The 24,730-nt window shown below is 35.0% G+C and overlaps 1 protein-coding gene across 1 annotated transcript; it reads left to right on the top strand.

Annotated features, from left to right (window-relative positions):
• The first annotated feature begins 2,532 nt into the window (after positions 1-2,532).
• On the top strand, positions 2,533-24,217 carry LOC136821452 (protein ecdysoneless homolog). Its single transcript, XM_067077685.1, has 16 exons — positions 2,533-2,757; positions 3,346-3,457; positions 3,800-3,887; positions 4,794-4,975; positions 5,390-5,531; positions 6,008-6,058; positions 18,065-18,193; positions 18,447-18,491; positions 19,227-19,298; positions 19,719-19,798; positions 20,055-20,155; positions 21,244-21,335; positions 21,659-21,854; positions 22,148-22,222; positions 22,671-22,810; positions 23,531-24,217. Exons 1-16 carry the CDS (start codon positions 2,592-2,594, stop codon positions 23,684-23,686), a joined length of 1,827 nt encoding a protein of 608 aa, XP_066933786.1. The 5' UTR covers positions 2,533-2,591; the 3' UTR covers positions 23,687-24,217.
• Positions 24,218-24,730: the final 513 nt, after the last annotated feature.

Below are 24,730 nucleotides of genomic sequence, written 5' to 3'. Positions count from 1 at the left end.
TGGAAGAGTACTTGAGTCCCTCAAGTGGTTAAGTAATGGCGTGTCTCAAAAGTATTACTACACATTTTTTAATAACAACATCCAACATTGAGCTTTGAGCCTCCTAAAAATGTTAATTTTACCATTTTTAAATATTTTTGTGGAATTTTCTAAGGTTAAGGAATTGGGAGTTTTTAGAGTGTTTATGTGGCTAACTTATGGCCTGTCCATGCAAGTTCAATCTGCTTTTAATGATATATTTTTTTCAAGACAAGATCAAAGTTAAAGTAACTTTTAAAGATTATAATTATTATAGTCCCATAGGTTGATAATATATAGTATCTATCAGTATAGATATAGTAGTGCAAAAAAGTGAAACATGGAAAGGTTAGCCATAAGCAAAAAGCTCGTACCCATGTCTATTTTTAGCTGTTAAAGAATAATAATTTGAGTTGAGTTCTTTTTCAGGACATGAAACTTGGATATTCAAAATCTACTCAAAATTCCGCTTCCACTGATATATAACATGATAGGGTTATTTTCAAGTTAATATTCTGCTTTTTTTGGATTTCGGCCTAAAAATTACCCATTTTTGGCCAAAAAAGTGATGAAACGCTAAAAATCATAAATGAGAACAATGTAATTATTTTCCTGAATTTGTAAGAAATATTATAATTTTAATGTAAAGTTGTCAGAAATACATACTAGAATGAGAAAAATAAACTTAGAAAGTTAAAACATGAGCTAAATCCTAAAAAAAACCCCGGGTTTTTCCAAAATTAGCCTACGAAACATTTTGATCAAAAATGAGAAAATCCACCTTGCAGGACCTCTAGTTCATTGTAATTCTGCATTTTTGACTCCATTTTTTGCATATTCTGATATACTCTACCTATTTGAAGAATTTTCAGGCAAAGAAATCTCTATTCAAGTACAATTGACGAAAAGATAGGGGAATTTTGACATAGGCCCAAATTTTCCGTCACGGCGTGACAAAAATTAAAAAGGGCTACAGAAAATCTTGTGGGTTGATTTTTTAATTTCTATTTTAGGTTTCTGATTATGGTTGATGTTTCATGGAGAAAATTAATACCTGATTCCACTCTCATAGATCTTTACAGGCTATTGAAAATTTTCCATCACGACGTGACAAAAACTCTGACCTAGTACTAGTCAGTGAAAAAAATGGATTTGAAAGCCTCAAATCATAGATTAACCAGTCCAAGTCCTATAGAAAGTTGACTCAAGATTTAGGAAAAAAATATTGCCCACCATGCTCGGGCGACAAAGAAATTTTTTCACTTTTTACACCCTCAAAGCACCTTAAAACGTTATCTAATTGGGGAGAATAATAGTTTTTATGGTTGATTTGGTCTGTTAAATTTGTTCTAATGTACATAACTTTCAATATAGCATGGTCTGCAAAATAGTGGGAATGAGTTTGTGAGCACAAAAACGAGAAAGAAGATATTATTAGACAAAGAAAATTATTATCAATAAAACCAAATATTTTAGTCTCCCCTTTTTTCTAAGAAGCATTGAAAGATGTATTTATTTAACATTGTTGGAATAGTTAAGTTATTAAGTCTGTGAAGGCTCCTCTTTTGATAGCTCTTGACTGAAAGATAGGGGAGGGTGACACTCTTTTCTCCCTGCATTGCTTACCATTGACCCTTTTCTTTATTATTTGCTAAGAATAAGCAAGGAATCTTTGGGATGAACCTACCAGGAATTGAACCTTTTGAACTGGAGCCCAAAATGCTCTACCCTTGCACGGGTGCATGTCACTAGTCCGACACTTTCTAGTCCGACAGTAAAATAGTCCGAATCTTTAAAATAAATTTACAATTAAGAAGTTTTTTCTCCGACGTCAGTTTTGTCCGAAAACGAAAGATTTTAGAGTGTCGAATGTTGAATAAGGGTTTTTCACTGAGATAATATTAATATGTTCATTTTGGCGGCATTTTCGCATAATTAGAAACAAAGGACCAAACAAATTTGCGTAAAGATAATTTATAACAAAAAGAATGCACCACCTTTAAGGGTCCCTTTTCGCTTGTTCAGAATTACAAGGGTTTTAAAACACAAACTTTAATCAAAGAAGAAGGGTCGTAAAAACAGCTGAATCCAATTTCTTGACTCTTGGAAGCCTAATCCTAAAAAGCTTCCCAAAATTTAAGAAAAGTCCGGTTTAGGGGCCGAACTTCAAATAAGTCTGAACTTTGGATTTTTATAAGCACGTGGTTGCTTATAAAAGATGAACCCCCTCTTCGCCGATTTATATTTCGTTTTATGAATATGTTTTTTTTTACTCGTTGTCGGACAAAATTGTTGTCGGAATACTGACGCATTCGTCAAATCCAATGTCGGACATTTTTACTGTCGGACTAGAAAGTGTCGGACTACCGACGACCTCCCCCTTGCACTATGGTTGCTGATAATTGGAATAAAATGTTGAATCCGGTAAATGGATAGGCACATCTCGAAACTAAAAAAATTTACCGAATCTCCACAAATATCTTCAATACAAAAACTTTTAAGTAAAATTTCCACTTTTGTCTTTAAAAGCGCATTTTCTTTTTAAAGATAAAAATTTTAAATCTGCCAGAATAATGAGTATCAACACAGTAATAGAATATTCATTGGTTGTTGAACCGGATAAGGATCTCGACAGATTGCACAAAGAATGTTTGGGGTGTATTTCTACTGATATACAAGAGTATTTATGGCATAAAGAAGAATTTTGTTTAAATGCTACTCTGGATTTCGATAATTCAGGTGAGATTTTGATTTTTTTTAAATCGTTTTTTTTTAGTTCAAAGATTTATTAAATTAAACTGTGTTGGTTTAGTAATTAAAATAAGTAAAATAGAAATAGATATGGTTTCACTTTTATTGAAACTGCATCTTAATTTTCTTAATTTTCTTAATTTTCTTTTCATTTATATACTGTTCTGATAATGCTGCCTTATCTCTGCCATCGACCTTTTTCTAATCACGATGTCATGTGGAATTAGCGAACTTTCCTGAAAGCGTAGTAGCAGTCGACATTCCATCAAAATTCCCAACTCTAGCAAAAATTGCTAATTTATTATAGTTGTGGATTCCCTAACACCCATTAAATGTGGAGTTATCGCAATTTATGTTGAAATTTTTTATTCAATATGACGTTGCTATTAGGAAAAGTCTATATTAATGGCACTATGGACTATATTTGCTTGATTTATTACTAAACCTTTTAAGCATCGTGGTTGACTTTTCAGTCTCGGCTGGTTTATTTGTAAGTTTCTAATAGGTTTATCTCATGTGGATGACGAGAAGAAAAGATTATTTAAAACTAACAAATGAAATTCATATCAATTTCAGGACTTGCTGCATTATATGGTTCCACAGATGTTGGAGAAAATATCAATGATGAATGGTTTATTGTTCATCTCTTATTCAAATTGTCGAAAAAGTTCCCAAGATGCATCATTCAGTAAGATTTTCAAATACATTACAATTTACAGATAGATTTATCAAGGCAAAAAATTGTTTGCAGTATGGCTTACCTTTTCTGATTCAGGTATAGCTTATTGTAACAGTATCGTTTTCAGACAACCATAGAGTATGAGAAAAAAAGATTTTTGGACTGCTATTAGTCAGTATTTTTCGAGTTCGGTTTAACAGATATGATTTGAAAGCTGTTGAAAAGTTAGGGAACTTTTTAGTGACAAATCTAAAAAAAATCATTAAGTTTTTTGAAATATTTTCTGCATATATGTCAATCAATTTTTGAAACTTTTTAATGATTAAACTTTCTTTAATTTTCTATTTGTAGAGTGACAGACACAGATGATAACTTTCTATTGATTGAAGCAGCTGAATACCTCCCTAGATGGCTCAAACCTGAAACCAGTGATAACAGGGTAAGAATAAATGTTGATGAAGGTTCGAGTATGCTTTTGTGGCATGAATTTCACAGGCTTTGTCATTTGAAAACTTCCAACGTGTGGTCAATCAATCACACTCCTAAAATCTGGGTTTTGCTAATTTTGACGTGTGATAGGGCATGCTATCTTTTTAAATTAAGATGTTTGATTGATGTCAATGTATCAGTATTTGCTTTATAATAATGTTAACCCAAAGTTTTATCCTGAAAACCTCTAGTCAAACATAATATCAAGGTATAGGGTTATTGGTAGGATGTGCTGTTGATGTGAGTTGTTAGTAATAGTGTTTATATATGTGGAACTGGGAGGTTTTTATGTTTGATGGGTGAGGCTTATCCCACAACAGATTGTTCATTCTGCACTGATATTATTATGACAGTGTTCGAACTTCTTCCGTCTCATACGGATTTCCGTTTTAGTGAAGTAAATAAAGGTTTAAATACGTCTCAAAATTCTATATAATTCACCGAAATTTCATTTTGTGCTAAATTGCTAATGTAAAATCCGTTTTCCGTCTCAGACGAAAAGCCTTAGTTTCTTCTCTTGTTTTAAACAAAATTTATTAGTAGGCTCACTGCAACGCATATTTAAAGTGTAGTGTAATAAAGATCGGGTGATCACAACCGTCTGGTCTCTTCAAGCCTGGGTTCTTGACTCGTAAGCTCTGCAAAAGGATCTGACATTACATAAGAGCCAAGTCGCCTTCGCTTTTGTTTGTTTCGTTTCCAACAGAACAGTATAACGCGTTTTGAACAATTTGACTGAAGCCAATTAGAAAACCATATCACAGTCATTGTATCTGTTAGCAATACTGACTGAATAGGTCATATCTGTTACGAAATTAGTGAAAAGTTTAATTTATTCTACACTTCAACATTTTAGGTATTTATCTATAATGGCAATCTACACCTAATTCCTTTTCCATCCAACCCCTCTGAAGTGACCATATATCCGACAGGGAAACCTACCTTGCAACAAGCATTCAAAATACTAACAAACGATGATGAAGCTAAAACGTGCGCGTGTCCAAAGATACAAGAATGTCTAAATGCAAGAATTAAAGAGTAGGTCATTTTTTTTGTATCAGCATTTCTGATGTTAGAACTAAAATAAAAGCTTTTCTTTAAATACGGTTTAAATACGGTGTTTCTTGATGAAAATGTTTGGTTACTTTTGAAGATCGAAATTGTCGCTGAAAGTCGTTTTATTAATATTATGTAAAAGTTTTTTACAACTGATTCACGGTTACTTTTTAAACTGAAATGGTCACCATCGCCCCTATCAAATCAAAAGACATCCGTGACATCTTTGAGGGACTAACGTAGAGAAGCTGCAGCAATCTATTGAAGAATTTCGAGACATACTTTTTAAATCCATTAATTGGATTGACTGGATCAATTAGATAGACTTCTACTCTTTATTTCAGAGATAGGTGCTTTAAAATGATGATGATGATGATGATGATCGTTTCTGTTTAGCTATCCATCAAAAATCCAGAAAGATTTTCATCATGCCCACTGTTACCTACCGTTAGAGCTTATCTATATGCTTCACAAACAACCCGCACTTGTAGCCGCCGCAGTTGAAGCGTTTTATAACAGAGATCATATCGATATCAAAGTAAGGTTACTAAACACTAGTGGTATTCTGTACTGTTGTCGAATGAAAAAATGACTAAAAAATTTCTATTTGAATCCGGAACTTGATTTCAAAATGACCTTCCTGGTCATTTGTACATGTTTTTTTTATAAGCATTGCACTTATAAGCATATCTAGGCTAAGCATTACCTTAGCCTACGAAAAATGAATTTTCCTCATTTTGGCTGGGATTTTAAGGATTTTGGAATTTTTCTAAAATTTTGCTTGGGATATAAGCATCCTTATAAGCATTTTTGAGCCTTGTGAAGCCCTCGACCTAAGCATCTCCGAACCTGTTTTCGAATTTTTGTATGCTTATAAAAAAACATGTAATAAAAGCAATCAGTTATATTCAGTCTTGAGTATCTGAGTTGTCAGGTATAATTATTTTACTAATCCATTAAAGCTCCGAAAAGACATTGCATCGAAATTGAGCTAACGATTTTTTTCTCTTTCAGACTTGTAAAAGCTTACCATCGTTCACACCAAACAAACAAGCTTTATCAAGAGTAAGTTAAAATTTTAGACGTCTTCTAAAATTCATAAAAACACGTAAAAGGACGGGGAATTAGGGTGTGGGTAGTGTAGTCTGTACACAAACCCGATATCTACGGCTAATTTCAAAATTTATTGCCGTAGAGGGTCTGTTGTCATTGTCTTTTCTTATTTGAGATTTTTCAAACCAACCGCTGCGATGGAGTGCTGTTGGAGTTTGGCAAGAAATCGGAGGCGATAAGAGAAAATGGCCGTCAGAATTGTCAGCGAAAGTATAGAAGTTTGTCCAAAAAAAGTGTTTTCATAACATAGCTGGCTTTTTATTTTTTGGTAATTTGAATAAAAGAGAGCTCTAAATGAAGACATTCCATTGCAAAATAAACCAGCTGCGCTGGAAAGTCAGCCCAAAATGCTTAGAAGGCTTAGAATGATTAATAGGAAGTACAGATAAGAAATCTGGCTTTGTTAAAATCTGAGCAGCTTGAAAGAACGTATCTATTTGCTTGAAACGTTCAGAAGAAAACAGAGCAGTGCATAGTGGAATCCGTATCCAAAGCAGAAGTCGGTGAAAAACATTTATTCCGTTGTTGTTATACTCTTTCCATGAGAATAATAAAAGACCCAGATAGAAGAAATAGTCTGTCTACAAGGGCTACCGGGTAAGTGGGATGGGGGAACCCGGGAACCTAAAGTGGGAACCTAAATGACTACCTGGAAAGTGGGATGGGGGAACCCGGGAACCTAAAGTGGGAACCTAAATGACTACCTGAAAAGTGGGATGGGGGAACCCGGGAACCTAAAGTGGGAGCCTAAATGACTACCCGAAAAGTGGGATGGGGGAACTTAAGTGGGAACCTAAGTTGTTTAATTATTAATAGAATTGAAATATTTCTCTTTAAAAACAAATACATAAAGAGTGCGGTCACACCAAATGATTTACCTCCGCTTATATAGCTGTTGTCATAACAACAAATATTTTTATCTATTTTTTGATGTGACCACTCGAAAAAATGGAAGAAAAAATCCTGAATTCGAGGAATCACCTGTTTTAATAAGCGAAAAATAACACTTGCTCGATAGCAAGTCTTATCGTAGTTTAAGAAGAATTCCTTTATGTTTAAATAAATAGGTCTATTGAAAATGGCGATTTGTGTTTACTTTTCAAATTTTGAAAATTTTGAAAAGATGTGCACATATTTTTTACCTGAAAAGTGGGATGGGGGAACCCGGGAACCTAAAGTGGGAACCTAAATTTTTTTTTTATTATTTTTTTTTTTTTATAGCAATATATTTCGCAGGTCTATTGACCTCTATGAAACAGAACTTTTGATTTTACATTTTATAAAGTTTTTTCTCCCTTTCTTTTATCAAACGCTCTTTGAAGACTTGTAAGGATGGTGCTTCAACAATATCTTCTTCTAGATCATTCCAAGATTTCACACTTCTGTAAAAAAGAGAGTTGCTTTGGTAGCCTCTCATACCGTCATTAGCAAAGTTCCTTTGAAGCTCGTAATCATGCTGACGTCGTGGTCGTGTTCGAGGAGTAAATTTCTCTGATCTTATAGACTCGTCATAAATGTGGAGGTTCTTGAAAACTTCCACCATATCACCGATTTGCCGCCTGGTCTTTAGGCTAGGTAAATTGATGAGTCGTAGCCGATCTTCGTATGAGTAGTTTCTATAGCAACTAACTAGCCTTGTAGCTCTTCGTTGGACGCCCTCGATTGCATTGATATGTTTGATTAGCGATTGAGACCATACTACATGTGCATATTACAAATGGGGTCTGACAAATGCAATGAAAAGCGTTCGAAACATATCTGGTGAGAGAAATTCGAAGCTCCTGCTAATCAATCCAACAATAGAGTTAGCTTTCTTGATTTTACTGAATATATGGGCTTCAAAGGTCAGGTCACTATCGATTATCACTCCTAGATCTTTTTCTTGGTCAACATGTTCTAGAACAGATCCTGCTATGGTATAGGGATGTTCATATTTGATGTTCCAAAATTTACCCAGTGTTAAAACATGACACTTGTTCGGATGAAATTCTAAAAGCCAGTCCTTTGACCAAATTTTAAACCCTTAGAGTGCACTTATTCTCATTTTTGCTCATTTCCACCCTTACAGTGTACTTTGGGAAGCTTGGAAAAAAGGGCCGCACGTATGGTAGGTCGTTTACCTTGAGTGACCCCCCCGTGGAACTATGCTTATGTGTATTGAAACGTGACAAGCCGTGCAATATGTTCTATTTTACTATCAAACATTTTTAATTAATGAAGTGTATTCACACGCTGTACTGTTTGGTTGGTACAGAAAGAAAAACGAGCTAGAATCCGTTAAATGCTAAGCGACCCCAGCCCTGACCCGAAAATTGGAGCTGCTAATAAAAAACAATGTGTATTGCATCAAGAGGGAACAAAAACTAGATCGTAAATAATGTTTTACTAGATTCTGTATCCAAGCAAATTAGATCCGTGCAAAAGAAAGAAGAGGCTCTAAGTTATCCATCGAGCTATGAACGAACTTCTAATTCCTTCTAGATTTGAAGATATGACGGTTTAAAGTTTAAAGTTTAAAGTCAATTAAGTCAATTTAATAAAAAGAACCTTTCAAAAAGATGCACTATAAAACTGCTGATAAATAAACATGCTTTTTGGAGCTAATTGAATAAATAAATTCCCTTTGTTTTATTTTCAACATTATTGTTTGCGAACCGTAATGTAAAAAGTATGAATAACTGGTGTTCTTATTATGATAAAAGGTTTTTTTCTTTCATTGCATATTTCTTATCTTTATGTATTTGTTTTTAAAGAAAAATATTTCAATTCTATTAATAATTAAACAACTTAGGTTCCCACTTTAGGCTCCCGGGTTCCCCCATCCCACTTTTCAGGTAGTCATTTAGGTTCCCACTTTAGGTTCCCGGGTTCCCCCATCCCACTTTTCAGGTGTTTATTTAGGTTCCCACTTTAGGTTCCCGGGTTCCCCCCCACTTTTCTTTAGGTCCACTTAGGTTCCCGGGTTCCCCCATTCCACTTTTCAGGTGTTCATTTAGGTTCCCACTTTAGGTTCCCGGGTTCCCCCATCCCACTTTTCAGGTAGTCATTTAGGTTCCCACTTTAGGTTCCCGGGTTCCCCCATCCCACTTTTCAGGTGTTCATTTAGGTTCCCACTATAGGTTCCCGGGTTCCCCCATCCCACTTTTCAGGTGTTCATTTAGGTTCCCACTTTAGGCTCCCGGGTTCCCCCATCCCACTTTTCAGGTAGTCATTTAGGTTCCCACTTTAGGTTCCCGGGTTCCCCCATCCCTCTTTTCAGGTGTTCATTTAGGTTCCCACTTTAGGTTCCCGGGTTCCCCCATCCCACTTATCCGGTATGCCGTCTACAAGTAGTATATAACTTTTAAAATTATTCGAAGGAAAAAAAGTTTCTTTGATATACTCACTTTCTCCATCTATGCTTTCTCTATAATTAGCTCTCTTTATTTACAATGCAAAAACATCTTTTATTGGTCAGCCTAAGCTGAGCATTCAAATAGGTAAAATTTTCTTCCATCATCAGCATCATCATAAGACGGCAAAAAAAAAATCCGATTTTCCGATCTCACTTTGATTTCTAAACTTTCTTCCGATCGGGTTAATTTTTTGCGTACTTTTAGCGTGCGTTGTTTTTACAGATCATAATGTAGTTTCAAGATGGCGGCGGCTCAAGCGATAGTCAGATGTGATAAGTTAGTGTTGTTACCAAAGTATCTCCAGTGTAAATCTGTTGCAAGCTTCAATTTCTGTCATTTATACATTTAAATATAGTTATTTTTTTAACTCGGCAAATCAAACACATGATTTTCATCAAGGGGATTCTTTTTCTATTAGTCGCGCGGCTGAGGTCGAAAAACGTTTCATTTCGTGATACATCTTTTAGATTCCAAAAAAAACAACGGAAACTCGCGAATTAGTATGTGTAGATTACAAAATCAAAAAGTTTCCACGATATTATCGTGCAAGTAACGAGTAATTGGCGATTTTTTGCGTTTCCAGGCAAAATTGCAAGGCCTGAAAATGGCCTGGTATGGCATGATTTTTGGGGGGTCTTCAAATTAAAAAAAGACCTATATCACATGATAGAGCTCTTCAAACTGAGCAAAAAAGTGTATTACACCCAAAGTCCCAACTTCTCTAGATCAAAAGTTATGGGCCTATTTGTGGTAAAAACTGATGAAAAAACAGGGGAATTTCCCCACAATCTGCATTAATTTATGCAAAATTAAACACCTTTTGACCACAATAGGCCCATAATTTTGATCTAGAGAAGTTAGGACTTTGGTGTAATACACTTTTTCGCTCAGTTTTGAGAGCTCTAGCTCTATCATGTGATATAGGTTTTTTTTTAATTTGAAGACCCTCCAAAAATCATGAATTTCCAGGCCTTGCAATTTTGCCTGGAAACGCAAAAAATCGCCATTTACTCGTTACTTGCACGATAATATCGTGGAAACTTTTTGATTTTGGAATCTACATATACTAATTCGAGAGTTTCCATCGAAAAAAGTGGAATCTAAGAGGTGTAAGTATCACGAAAATCATTTTCTAGCCACTTTTTTCGACCTCAGCCGCGCGACTATATATCCTTTGAAGGTTTAAAGCCGTTTGCTCAAGTTTTTGTTTATGTTGAATTTTTTGATATATACTTTTTATTGCTGCTTTTTAATAGTTTTTGCAATAAAAACATATATTTTTTTCTTGTTTGCCTCTAGGGGAATTGATGTTGTTATAATGTTATTGGGATTTGATAAAGTTTACAAAAGTACAGCTAAGTAGGTATAAAGTGAGAGTTTAAACACAATGGGTATTGTTTAACATGAATAGAAATGAATGGGTATTGTTAACGTGAATAGAAATGAATGGGTATTGTTAACATGAATAGGAGAGTTTGAACACAATAGGTATTGTTAACATGAGCAGAAATGAATAGGCATTGTGTTTACTTTATCTCAATAATATTAAAACAAAAGGGGTATGGATCGAACTAAAAATGAATGGCTATTGTGCTCAAGATGTCTATAAGCAGAAATGGATAGGCATTGTGTTAGCCCAAAAATGAATAGGCATTGTGTTAGAGCAAAAATGAATAGGCATTGTGTTAGAGCAGAAACGAATAGGCATTGTGTTAGAGCAGAAATGAATAGGTATTGTGTTTACTTTAAGTCGTTAAATTTAAAACGACGAGGTATGAGTAGAGCTGAAAATGAATAAGCATTGTTTTATATTGCGCTTTGATTAAAACACTAACATGAACAGAAATGAATAGGTATTGTGTTAGAGCAGAAATGAATAGGCATTGTGTTAGAGCAGAAATGAATAGGCATTGTGTTAGAGCAGAAATGAATAGGCATTGTGTTGGAGTAGAAATGAATAGGTATTGTGTTTACTTTAAATCGTTAAATTTTAAAACGACGAGGCATGAGAAGAGCTGAAAATGAATAAGCATTGTGTTTTTCAGTTGTGTACCTTTTTAAAGTAAATCAAGATATAATTTTTGCGCTTTGATTAAAACACAACCTATAAAAGGGGTTCGAAATACCGTTTTCCCCTCAAAATATTTGCTGAATCCCGGAATCCCGAAAATTGAAAAAAATAATAACACCGTCACACCGGTTTGTACAGGTTCAAATACCGGCATAATGACAAAAAAATAAGGCCAAACACCGTCACCGTCTGATTTTAAAATATCGTTTTCCCGTCTTTTTCTTTGTCAATCCCGTAATACCGTACTAAAAAAGGGCCAATCCCGTCACACCGTAAAAGTACCACCCCCCCCCCCCCATAAAAGGATGAAAATTGCTCCATGTTTTTTTCTCAGTTTTTTACCTTTTTCAAAGTTGGGAGAGCTTGTTAAAGGAATAAACAAATGGGGCGACTTATAAGAAGATACTTCAAACACCAATGCTTTGAACAACATTGGTGTCAAGGCATCATACGGAACGCCGAAGGTGTTCTCCGCATAGCGATATCAGTTAATGATGTGAATTGGAAAAAAAATCCAAGGGATTATATAATCTCAAATGAGGATTAGTTGATCCCAATGAGCGATTAGGTAATCTAATAAAGGGATTCGGTAATCTCTAAAAGATTTACTTGAATCAGGTAATTACAAAGAGGGATTAGGAAATCTTATAATAGAGGTTAGGTGATCTGAGATAAGGATTAGCTTGAATTAGGTAAACCCAAACAAAGATTAGGTAATCCCAAACAGAGATTAAGTGAAGGATTAGGTAATCTTAAAAAGGGATTAGGTGATCTCCAAAACATATTAACATGGATTCAGTATAATCCCAATTAAAGATTAGTTAATCTTAAACATGGATTAGGTGATCTCAAAAAGGATTGCCTTAGATTAGGTAATCCCAAAGAGGGATTAGGTAATCTTTAATAGGGATTAGGTAATCCCAAACAAAAATTAGGTGATAGTCCCAAAATGATTAATAAAACAAGACTAGGAAATGTAGAATAAGATCAAGCTAGCTCAGTCCTAAAATCGATTGTAAAGAAAAGAAGAAAAAAAGACATGAGCGTATTCAATTGAAGAAGAAGAATCCAAGATCCTGCATTTCATTTATAGTTATACATTTCTTCTAGCTTTTTGTTAGTGCTAACATACTTGTCCTGTTACGTTTATTCTTAAACAACGTAGCTGAAACTTAAAGCATCATATATATTATCATGATGTTTCAGTAACCCTACCTTACGCTAAATGCTTGACCTCGAGTGAAATGATTGACCCAAAGAATAAAAGAAATAAAATACAAGTATAATCTAATCAGAGAGCAATATATTCAGAGTTTTAATGAAAATACAAGTGTCCATTACAGAGATCGATTCGTTTCATTCTTTCATTTCATCATTTGAAAATTGAATTATTTGTCGATGAATCAAAAACCGACGTTTTTCAATGGCAAAATCCAATGCTTCCTCAAAGTCCATATCTTCTTCGTCTCTAATTCTTTGCAAAGTTTGCATGATGGCTTTATGAGTTATATTCTTTTTCATTGCCCGGAGAAAAAGGATTTTGGATTTATAAATTTCATTAATTGATAAACCAGTCTCTTCGCATTCGTTGAACATGGTCTCCCAGATATTTATCGTTTCTTCATTCCCTTGAGATTGTACACCGTCATCAGAATCTTCATCATTGGACATTGACTCGCTGTCTGAATAATCCTCATCTTCTTCCTCTTCAGATTCTTCAGGGTGGGCTTTTGCAACATGGCGATTGTAGTTGCTTTTTGTGGAAAAGGTCTTTTCGCAATCGTCACATTCATACATTGTCGCCCTTGGTTTTAAACATTATGAAGAAATGGAATCTTTTCTTGCCAATTTATAGTCCAAATGCAAGAGGAATCCGATATCGGGTTTCTCTTCAGTATCTTGGATTCTTCTTCTTCAATTGAGTACGCTCATGTCTTTTTCTTTTTTTTTTCTTCTTTACAATCGATTTTGGGACTAAGCTAGCTTGATCTTATTCTACATTTCCTAGTCTGTTTTATTAATCATTTTGGGACTATCACCTAATTTTTGTTTGGGATTACCTAATCCCTATCAAAGATTACCTAATCCTTCTTTGGGATTACCCAATCTAAGGCAATCGTTTTTGAGATCACCTAATCCATGTTTAAGATTACCTAATCTTTAATTGGGATTATACTGAATCCATGTGAATATGTTTTGGAAATCACATAATCCCTGTTTAAGATTACCTAATCCTTCGCTTAATCTCTGTTTGGGATTACCTAATCTCTGTTTGGGATTACCTAATTCAAGCTAATCCTTATCTCAGATCACCTAACCCCTATTATAAGATTTCCTAATCCCTCTTTGTAATTACCTGATTCAAGTAAATCTTTTAGAGATTACCGAATCCCTTTATTAGATTACCTAATCGCTCATTGGGATCAACTAATCCTCATTTGAGATTATATAATCCCTTGGATTTTTTTTCCAATTCACATCATTAACTGATATCGCTATGCGGAGAACACCTTCGGCGTTCCGTATGATGCCTTGACACCAATGTTGTTCAAAGCATTGGTGTTTGAAGTATCTTCTTTATAAGTCGCCATTTTGTTTATTCCTTTAACAGCTCTCCAACTTTGAAAAGGTAAAAACTGAGAAAAAAACATGAGCAATTTTCATCCTTTTATGGGGGGGGGGTGTACTTTTACGGTGTGACGGGATTGGCCCTTTTTTAGTACGGTATTACGGGATTGACAAAGAAAAAGACGGGAAAACGATATTTTAAAATCAGACGGTGACGGTGTTTGGCCTTATTTTTTTGTCATTATGCCGGTATTTGAACCTGTACAAACCGGTGTGACGGTGTTATTATTTTTTTCAATTTTCGGGATTCCGGGATTCAGCAAATATTTTGAGGGGAAAACGGTATTTCGAACCCCTTTTATAGGTTGTGTTTTAATCAAAGCGCAAAAATTATATCTTGATTTACTTTAAAAAGGTACACAACTGAAAAACACAATGCTTATTCATTTTCAGCTCTTCTCATGCCTCGTCGTTTTAAAATTTAACGATTTAAAGTAAACACAATACCTATTCATTTCTACTCCAAATGCCTTAACCACAATGCCTATTCATTTCTGCTCTAACACAATGCCTATTCATTTCTGCTCTAACACAATGCCTATTCATTTCTGCTCTAACACAATACCTATTCATTTTCTGCTCTAACACAATACCTATTCATTTCTGTTCATGTTAGTGTTTTAATCAAAGCGCAATATAAAACAATGCTTATTCATTTTCAGCTCTACTCATACCTCGTCGTTTTAAATTTAACGACTTAAAGTAAACACAATACCTATTCATTTCTGCTCTAACACAATGCCTATTCGTTTCTGCTCTAACACAATGCCTATTCATTTTTGCTCTAACACAATGCCTATTCATTTTTGGGCTAACACAATGCCTATCCATTTCTGCTTATAGACATCTTGAGCACAATAGCCATTCATTTTTAGTTCGATCCATACCCCTTTTGTTTTAATATTATTGAGATAAAGTAAACACAATGCCTATTCATTTCTGCTCATGTTAACAATACCTATTGTGTTCAAACTCTCCTATTCATGTTAACAATACCCATTCATTTCTATTCATGTTAACAATACCCATTCATTTCTATTCATGTTAAACAATACCCATTGTGTTTAAACTCTCACTTTATACCTACTCAGCTACTGTATAAATTTGATATAAAGACTGGATGCAATCGTGCTTTTTTGGACTTGGACGACGTGTTTGTGATAAAGGCGAATCGCAAAAAACTGTTTGGTTCCCGTCATTTCTACTTTAAAAAGTGGGAGTCGTTCGGCCGGTCAGTCGAAAATATTTTTCTGTTAAGAAGCAGCTATACATCTTGTTGAAAGGGAATTCGTGTGGACTGATCTGAATTTTAAAATTGAGAAAACGTGGATAAATTGGTGTTTAAGGTTTACTCTCCATTAGCATGCGGCTCTCTACTTCGATTTGAAAACTTTTAAACACAGAGCGTGCAGAGGTCAACATTGGAAATCCAGCAAAGCAGCGGAAAAGCTTTCCGACTCTCCAGCTCGTAACCGTAAATCAGATGACAGGCCAAATGATGAATGATATCACATCTCCTATTATTGGACTTGCAAAATTATGACAAATGGTCTTTGGAATTTGATCATTTATATTAATATTAATATACAGTTCTTGTTGAAATTGATCAAACTATTTTTCACGCAGTTCCGGACGCAGATTGTGTTTTTCTAACCTTTTCTAACCTTGGCGCAAATTTTGACTGAATGATGGAATGGAATGAATGGTGATAACAGTTTATAGATATCTCTTATCAGACTTGCAGAAAGCAGGCTCCCGTCAAGTTACACAACATGCTGTGCACACTCTCGTCATAACTTGCACAGCCATAACAAACAGATCAATCTGGTCTTCATTTAACATTGTTTTAAAGTTTAAAAAACACTGCCAGTGCTTGGCACAGAAGAGAGGACTCCCAGTTGAAATTAATTGCTACACCGCTGCCCTGTTGAATTTATTTATTATGGTTGTGTGTTTATTCCGCCAAGGCGGTAAATCAATCGCCCAAATTCATAGACCAATCAAAAGCGAGTTTAAAGCAAAACGGGGGGAAATGAGCTTCCCGCATAGTTGTGAATTTTAAGTTTTGCTTTCGATTATCATTTGCGACCAGCAAAGTCTTCAAGATGGTTGTGTGCATGTTGTGTAACTTGACGGTTACTAAACTACAAAATTTATTTACCCAGAGACTGGCCATCCATATAGTACGTACACAGTGAAGGGGGAGAGGGGGTTCAGCAAAAGCGTACATCTATTGTTTAAAAAAAGTCATTTCTATTGTTCTCTGCGTACAAGGGGGAGAGGGTGTGAAATATTTGGAAAATCTTTGCGTACGTACTATATGGACTAGGACAATGCTAAAGAGAAGTATACTTTGAGCTTCTCGTGGGGGGGGGGGTTGGAGGAGCTCTCAGGCTTGTTTTACATAATTTTAAATCAAGTTATCAAATGTTTCACATTTTGTACATTATTCAACATATTTAGTCTACTCTGTTTCAGTGCATCTCTTACATCTGTTAACCCACTTATTAAAGCTATCTAGCTAAGCTCTATTGGCTGACCTTCCAGCCTCGGCTGGTTTATTAACTATTGGATATGACGCAAAAAAGAATTTCTTTTCTCTTCTTTTTTTTCTTGTTATTAATTATAAGGCTTCTTTTTATGTTATGTGTGTTTTTTTTTCTTTTCTTATTTTATCTTGCTAAGAAAAAATTATTTTCGCGCGCTAAATAATCCCGAAATCCTGTTTCCCGAAAATAATCCGAAATCGGAATTAAAAATGAAAGTCTTAACGACGACGACGACCAGCGGGAAAAGAATCGTCGAACCGATTTGAAGAGTCACCGGGGCTGACTAATAACTCTTTTTAAACAAATCGAATGTTTTTTGTTTACATTTTTAATCTTTGAGTTTATGAACGTGAGAGAGAAATTGTTTGTTTGATATTGGAATCTTGTTTTTAAGTGGTTTTAACTTCAGTTCTTTTCAAAAGAATATCGAATATATTCAGAGTATCTCTGTACGTTATGTTCAAATTTAGTATTACTTTTACGGCATTTGATCTATGTAGAGTGGCTATATAGTTTGTTTTCTTGTCATAACTTTTGTAAAAAATGTTTATATTTTTTCTTTGGCGAACTACATGGAAAATATAAGGTAATGGGGAAATAATTTTCTGTTAGACAATTTCGAATATGTCTTCGTCACTTTTCAGCTTCTAGTTTGGCTCAAAAACATTAAAAAAGCAGCCAAAACATGCTTAAAAAGACACTCAATCATGGACCCCATCCCTTTGCTTACAATTGCCGTAGCTTTGGCTGCCATCATCATCGGCAAAATCTTTCTCAAACAGACAATGCACACAGAGTGTACTACGCTACGATAATCGTGAGATACACTCTGGTACAGAGTATGGGCAGTGAAACGAGTACCGAATCTTTCACATCTAATTATTGTAAACATTAACTTTCTTTTCTTGATTAGAGTCAACATGATTGAAATTGTTCTTCATTTTCAGTACTCTACTCTACTTTTCTGTGTGTTTGCAGTTTCGACAGAAAAATGATACATTGCGTTTTAGTCCAATAAGGAGGAAAAGGGCGTGGTTTATCGTGGTACGGTTTATCGTGGCGCGTTTGTATCCTGTGTGGAATAAGGCAGGCACGACAAAAGCTTTTTTTTATTTCACCGAAGAAGATAAGAATTTTACGACATTTTCTTGAAGGGCCTGCGAACAGGTTCCCGTAAACGTAGCGTGACTAATCACTCAAATAAAGATCCAGGTCATACGAAGCATCAAGCCTTAAAAGGTGTAACTCGGATCCAAAACTAGTTAAACAAAGAATGCCGAAAATGTATTTGATCTCATCTTCTCCATCCTTTCAGGTTAAATTTACCAAACATCTATATTGTCAACTCGCACAGGCGCGTTTCGTCCCTGAACGTCGTTCACCATGGCAACTACCCACAACCAATGATACAACGTACAAATCGAAAGAACTCGGATACAAATTGGTAAGGTTCAACAGAATGTTTATATTGTAGGAAGATGAATCAGACCGAATTTCATAAATAAAAACACATCAACAATTGGAAAGGGGATTCTTGTCACGTTTAATCGTACCTCTCGTAGGTTCTTAAATAATAATTATCACTTTCCGATAAAAAGATTCCCTGCCAAACTTCTGGTTAATAATCATCACTTTGTGGTAAAAAGATTTCCTGCCAAGCTAGAAAGTTATTTTTATTTTGAATTGCTTACTTTTAGGCATGTGGATTTGAGATATTACTTTCACGTTATCAGATGAGTCAGGTAAGATCGAAATGAATTTTCTTCAATAGAGTTTCCTTCCTTGCCAAGTCAGTGGATTTACGTACTTTATTTCTCAATGATCTGGTGAAGGCCGTGTTTGATGCATAGCAAATTCTTTTTATTATTCGGTGAAGGCCCCTATCAAACTCAGTAATAGAGGGATTACGTATCGGAGATATTCTACGGCTACGGTTGTGGGGTTGCCCATGCGAGGCGTCACCAAAGATGTCGTTGTCGTTGTCTACTTTGCTCTGTACGAGAAAAACACCAAACAACGTATAAGCAAAGTCGAAATAATGCCGTACGTCAAATATTGAACTTGCTTTCACCCTCCATTACTTGTCCTACTCGCCATTTCCCTCACCATTTTAACCGTAGCCGTAGAGAATTCCAGATACATAATCTCGCTAATATGCAACAGACGTCTTATCATCCGGCCCTAATTTAATTCCGATCCCTCACGCTGGGTTTTATTAAGCAAGCGACGAAAAATAACGCTACTAAGAACCTGCGTAAGAAGGGTCGAAAAGGTATTTCGTATGCACTTTGATATTGTGATAATACAAGGACGACTTTTCAGACTTCTTCATCCAGCTTCATCGACTTAATTTGACCAGATTCGAGTTAAAAGCCTCTATCCTTCAGTTCCATTAAATTTTTATTTGCTATGTCCATTATTGTATACAGCCTGTTGTTTTCACACTTTTTGATGACTTTGCATTTTTCATTTCTCAGAAAGATGGTCAGCCTCATGGAAAACAATGGCAAAGTTTTTTGGAAAACCTCAAGAAAAATGACTTCTTCCAGGTAATATTCATCTCGACTATGTTTCTTATTCATTTCCATTAGCATGTTTAAGATAGGATGGAATAAGGAGTTCATGCTTCAATTTACTTCAATCAGATTTATTTTCGGGAATCAGCGTTTTAAAATTTTTTTCGTAGATTTAACTTTGCGAATCCAAATTTACATTTTATTTCACGTTTAGAATCTTCTTTTTTTTTTGAAAATTTCAAGTGGATTGATTTCTCAATTGATTTCGCGAGATTTATTCGCGAGAACAGCAAAAATTCGCGAAAATGCAAATACTTATTAACTTGATTAAACACATCAGTATCATTAACATTAACTGTTCTATACTATCAACAAGCATTGATACACACTGTTTGTATGGGGGGATCTGAATCTAGCATCAAGGTTTATAGAATGATGACTTTTCTTTTCCAGGGTGAAATGGAAGGCTCAAAGAAATACAAAGAATTCATGTCCAGAGCAAAAGAACATTTTAAAGAACACATCAAAATCAAGTTAGTTTCAAGTCGTGAATTGATTTTAGGAAATGAATGAATGAATGAATAAATCTTCGAACCCGTGCGAGGAGAAACACAAGCTAAAAAATAAATTTAAAAGCCCAATGTTTTGCTTTTTTAAGAGCTGTCTCTATTCCTGTGTTTTCGTCCCTGTATATGGAAAGCTTTTTTTCCCACAAATGATTTGATTTGTCAAAATCAGTTTCCATGTGAACACCACTTAAGCAATTTTATATATTTTATACATTCTTAGCATTGATTCATTCGGTAAAGACCTTTTGAAACTATACGAAGAAGTCGGTCACAACGAACCAATGGTCAAGAACCTCGCATCCAAACTTCTACCCGAAGATGGTAAGGTCGGATTTTGTTATATTTTAAACCATGTCGTGCAAGTCAACTCACCATCGAAAATAAATATGTTCTAGAAATGGTTGCAAGAATTATATACCGGGTGCGCGACAAAAAATTCTTTTTTTAAAGTTAATTTTCTCGAGTTCTAAAAATTTTAAAAGAACCATTCCTTTTTCATTAAGGAAAGAAAAAAACCAAAGAATTTTGATGGGTCTATTATTAAATTTGGTTCATTAGATCAAAAGTTATGCTCAATAAGACTAAAAAGATTACTTTGAGAAAGTGCTTGAAAAGTTGAATATCGACCTATCAATTTTTTTTTTAATTGGTAGTCACAATAGCTTTCACATGGTTAAGAGCATCTTTTAGTAATTAAACACACACATGAATTTTGAAACCGAAACCTGGAAAGGGATTTCAAATCCTCAAAATCATTTTAATATACTTTTACCGAACTTTTCCTCAGACTTTTGCATCTAGACTGGATAAAGTCAATGTAAGGCTAGATTTGTAAATTACCTTGTAAATTTATGTGAGCCTCATTAGGCTTTGCAAAATTCTTTTTTAGCCTTATTTGTTATTGATTGTTTATGCTAAACTTATGAAATGACTGTAATGTAATGTTGTCTCTGATTTCTTTTCCGGTAAATTTTAAAATAAGTGTTTTGACTTTTCGTAAATTGAGGCTCCGTATATGCTTAGCCAATGCTTTAGTTTTTTTTCAAGATTTGAATCTTGTTTGATATGCTTGTAAGCGTTATGCTTATTAAAGAAAAGTGTACAGTGAGCCCCCCCCCAGCGGTAAGTCTGATCACGATATCACGCAATTTTTCGTCTTCAATCACGATCACTCAAATCAGCAAAGATTTTGGATAATCATGTATTACTTTCAAAAAGTCCAAATCACGTGTCACGGCTCAACAATCTTTCAAATCACGATCACGTTTTGACCTCTGATCATTCTATCACGAAAATAAAATTTCCAAATCACGTAATCACGCTAGAAAAAAGCCCCTATCACGCCATCACGAAAACCGCTTGGGGGGGGGCTCTACATTAGATTCTTTATTTTCCTTGTGTTTTGACAGATGACAGTTGGATGACAGTTACACCGGAAGAACTTGATCAAATGATGTTGGGAGCCTGGGGCAGAGAGTCTACCAATCAACAACATGGAAAGGTATGATTTTTTGTTAGGGTGGAGAATTTGAAGAAAGAAGAGATGTGTGCAATTGGAGGGAAAGAATAGCTAATGAGAAATTCGGCTCATAGTTGTCATAGTTTCGCACCTGAAAAAAGATCGAAAAGCCTTTCCGCTAGTTTTGACCTTAATATTGATAATTTTGGTCCCCTTCCTCCCCCATATTAGCAATTTCTTTTTCTGAAAAAAAATCAAGATATATCATCTTGTTGAAAGGTAAAATCAAATCGTGTGATACTTAACAGTACTAATTTATGCCATTTATTTGACTGACCGAAGAAACCTCACTTGTTGATTTTCAGAACGACGTTGAAAACCTATCACATCTTGTGGATAATATGAAATTATTTGTTGATAAAGTCTCCAGTTATGAGGGCGTTGAAACGCCCCAAGAGGTAGATGTCAATCAAGACAGTGGACGCGCGGGGGCGCCCAGCATCGATGACGAAATACAGTTCGACCCAAAAGCCTTTATGGAAAATATTAGCAACCTTTTAAGTATGTTTTTCAAATAGTGAACATTTTTGTAATCGCTCTGACTATTGGAACGAATAATAGCCTTAGATATCTTTCTAAAGAAAAATTCCACGTTTTTTAACAGTTGTATTTTGTAATTTTTTGTATTAATTACTGTAACCAAATTTTGCATTCTTCTGACTTTTGCTTGTTCATTTTTTGTTTGTTTCCCTTCAAAGTGACCACTATAAAATGGTGAAGAGACCTTCAATAAACCTTTACCAAACTCAAATTTATATTTTCTTAATATTGATTTTTTCTTTCTACCTTTCCAGGCCCACCATCACAATACGCGTCCGAAAAAGTGAAAGAAGGATTCCAATTTTCGGACAGTGATGACGATAGCATTGGTAAGTCTGTTCTATTAGTTGCTTTTATGTTGTTATATCATGTCAAATGTTGTCACTGGTTTCCTCTTGGAAATAACAGATGATTCCTTAAACATGTCACTCGACCAATTTTATAAGGCCTGTGCGTGCTGTTTTTTTTGAAACTCAAAACTTAAAGTGCCATAAAAGCTTTTAGCTTTTGATTTAGAAGATGATTTTGGTACCATTGGAAAGCTATTATTATACTCTTTCTAAAAGCATTCGGTTTATGCCCCTTTAAATCAAGTGGTCAGGAGATGTGGCCTCAAGTCTGAGACTCAGTATTTTGACTTGTTTTCGACGCATATACGCGTCCCTCGTGGTCTAAGGGTTAAAGTTCAAAGTTTCAAAAATGATTTTTTTCCTTTAGCAGGACGCTGATACTAAAATAAAAATCTCAAATTAAAAGTATTTCTCATTTTTTCTTTAGATGACGATTTTGTGACGTGCAAAGATGATGACGTCATCGATAAGAATGATGTTAGTGACGAAAGTGGTTTTTATGACGTCATAGGGTCCATGGATGATGAGTTGAAGGGCACCAGTATACCAAGAAGCTTCCAAAGTCAGGTAAGAGGTCTCTTCTCTGTTTTTATTTCAAAGGATATCTTTATCAGATCAAAAGTAAGTAAGAAGAACTCAATTTGTTGTTTGATTACCCAAGCAACCCTAACTTAGGGCTGTTCTCCACTTTCGCGTGAAATGGGCGACAGTTTTTTCTTAACCTTTTTTGCTTGAAAAAAAGATTACGTCATAAAAAAGTTTCGCGCGAACAAAAAAAAGTTGAAGGAAGTTCTTTTTTTTTCATTCGTTACGTCAATTTCGACCAATGGAATTATTTCATTTTTCAACCGACCAATGACCTTACAAAAACGTCAAAAGGTTTTCTCATGTCGCGCGAAAGTGGAAGCCAGCCTTTATTTTTCTAAAATCGAAAAAAAAATCATTTCATTAAAGGGATTGATTTCCAATATGCTTTATACAGGTAGTTTTTGTTTATCTATTGATATTTTGTTTATCTATTGATATTTTGTTTATCTATTGATATTTTGTTTATGTATTGATTTTATTTTGAGCTACGGTCAAGTGGTCTAAGGCTCGAATCCCAACTCCTTCCAATGTTCCGTTCAGTTCATATGGCTGTGGACCCCGTGAAAACAATGGAAAGACTGCCTAAAAGTCCTAGATTACTGGGCTATCCACGTAAAATATCGACTCTATATAATGCAACTTTGGAGGATTTTAACTAAACCAGGAATTCATACAAAAATTTTGCTTTCTACTTTATAGGAGGGCGAGGAAGGTCTGAATTACGATGTTAATCTAATTCGGAATTTCTTGGAATCTTTTCAAAGTCAAGACGGGTTGGCCGGTCCAGTCTCCAATATTTTACAAAGCATGGGAATGTCATTGCCTCCCAACGAAGATGGTACCAAAGCTACGTAATGTTTTGTTTATTCAATGATGGCGCTATGGAGCTACGTAGTTTTTCGCGAACAAAGGTGTGATTTTAAAACAGCTGCTTCGAATGTTTTTTATGCGATGGTCACTGAGCTCAAGCGAAGCTCGTTATAAATTTGCATTGCGATTTTGAGAAATGAAGTCGTTACGAAAGAAAGTTGAACTACGTAAAGTTTTTTTACGGAAGTGTCGTAATGTGAACGTAACTGAGGGTTTTGTGGTGATCCGAAGTGGACGAAGTGGATAGATAAAACAAGCACACTCACGTTACCATGATCGATCAACTGATCCAGCCCTTTCCAATGTTGGAGATATGGAATAGTCTATTGCATACAACACTGATTTTTAAACAATACGGTACTGTTGTGGTACAAACAATTCAATTGGATTACTCCAAGAGTAAGAGTGCACACTAGTGAATGGACTTTAAATTGAAGACTATTTTTAGATAGAAAATACTTTCTAACTTTTTCGTCAAAGAGTTGGTGATAAAGCCAAAAATTCATTTAAAAGCAACCTTTCTCCAACTTCAAGACTTAACCTTTTCTTAACCCCCTTAAAAAAACTCACATCGTCAACACATCACACCGATGCGTCCTCTTGTTAAAATTTATCACGTACATTTTATGAAAGTGATTTGATTGTTGAATGTAGAGTGGGAACCCAGTTGGCGTGAGCACATAAAGATTCCCGTTTATTCATGTCGGCAGAGTATATTTTGCTGGGTAAAAATAATAAAACTTTTTCTAAAATTTGCATTTTTCTAAGTACTGTTACAAAGTTGTGTACCCTAACTGCTATGGTGGATTTTTATTCCTAATTTTTTCTCTATAAGTCACTAAAAGATACCCCCTTTAAGACTCGGAACCTCTTTTTCTCCGAAACGCCATTGATTTTGTCCAATTAGTGCCAAAAGTGAAATTCACGCCAACTGGGTTCCGCACTCTACGTTTGGATATATCCAAATTATATATAATCTGGCACCCCGATGCAGAAATTTTTATTCGTAAAGCTCTCAAGGTTGAAAAA

The sequence above is a fragment of the Clytia hemisphaerica genome, unplaced genomic scaffold (genome assembly GCF_902728285.1).
Source record: "Clytia hemisphaerica strain Z4C2 unplaced genomic scaffold, Clytia hemisphaerica genome assembly, whole genome shotgun sequence".
In the NCBI taxonomy this organism is placed as follows: domain Eukaryota; kingdom Metazoa; phylum Cnidaria; class Hydrozoa; order Leptothecata; family Clytiidae; genus Clytia; species Clytia hemisphaerica.
This window is presented reverse-complemented; position numbering and strand designations above follow the sequence as displayed.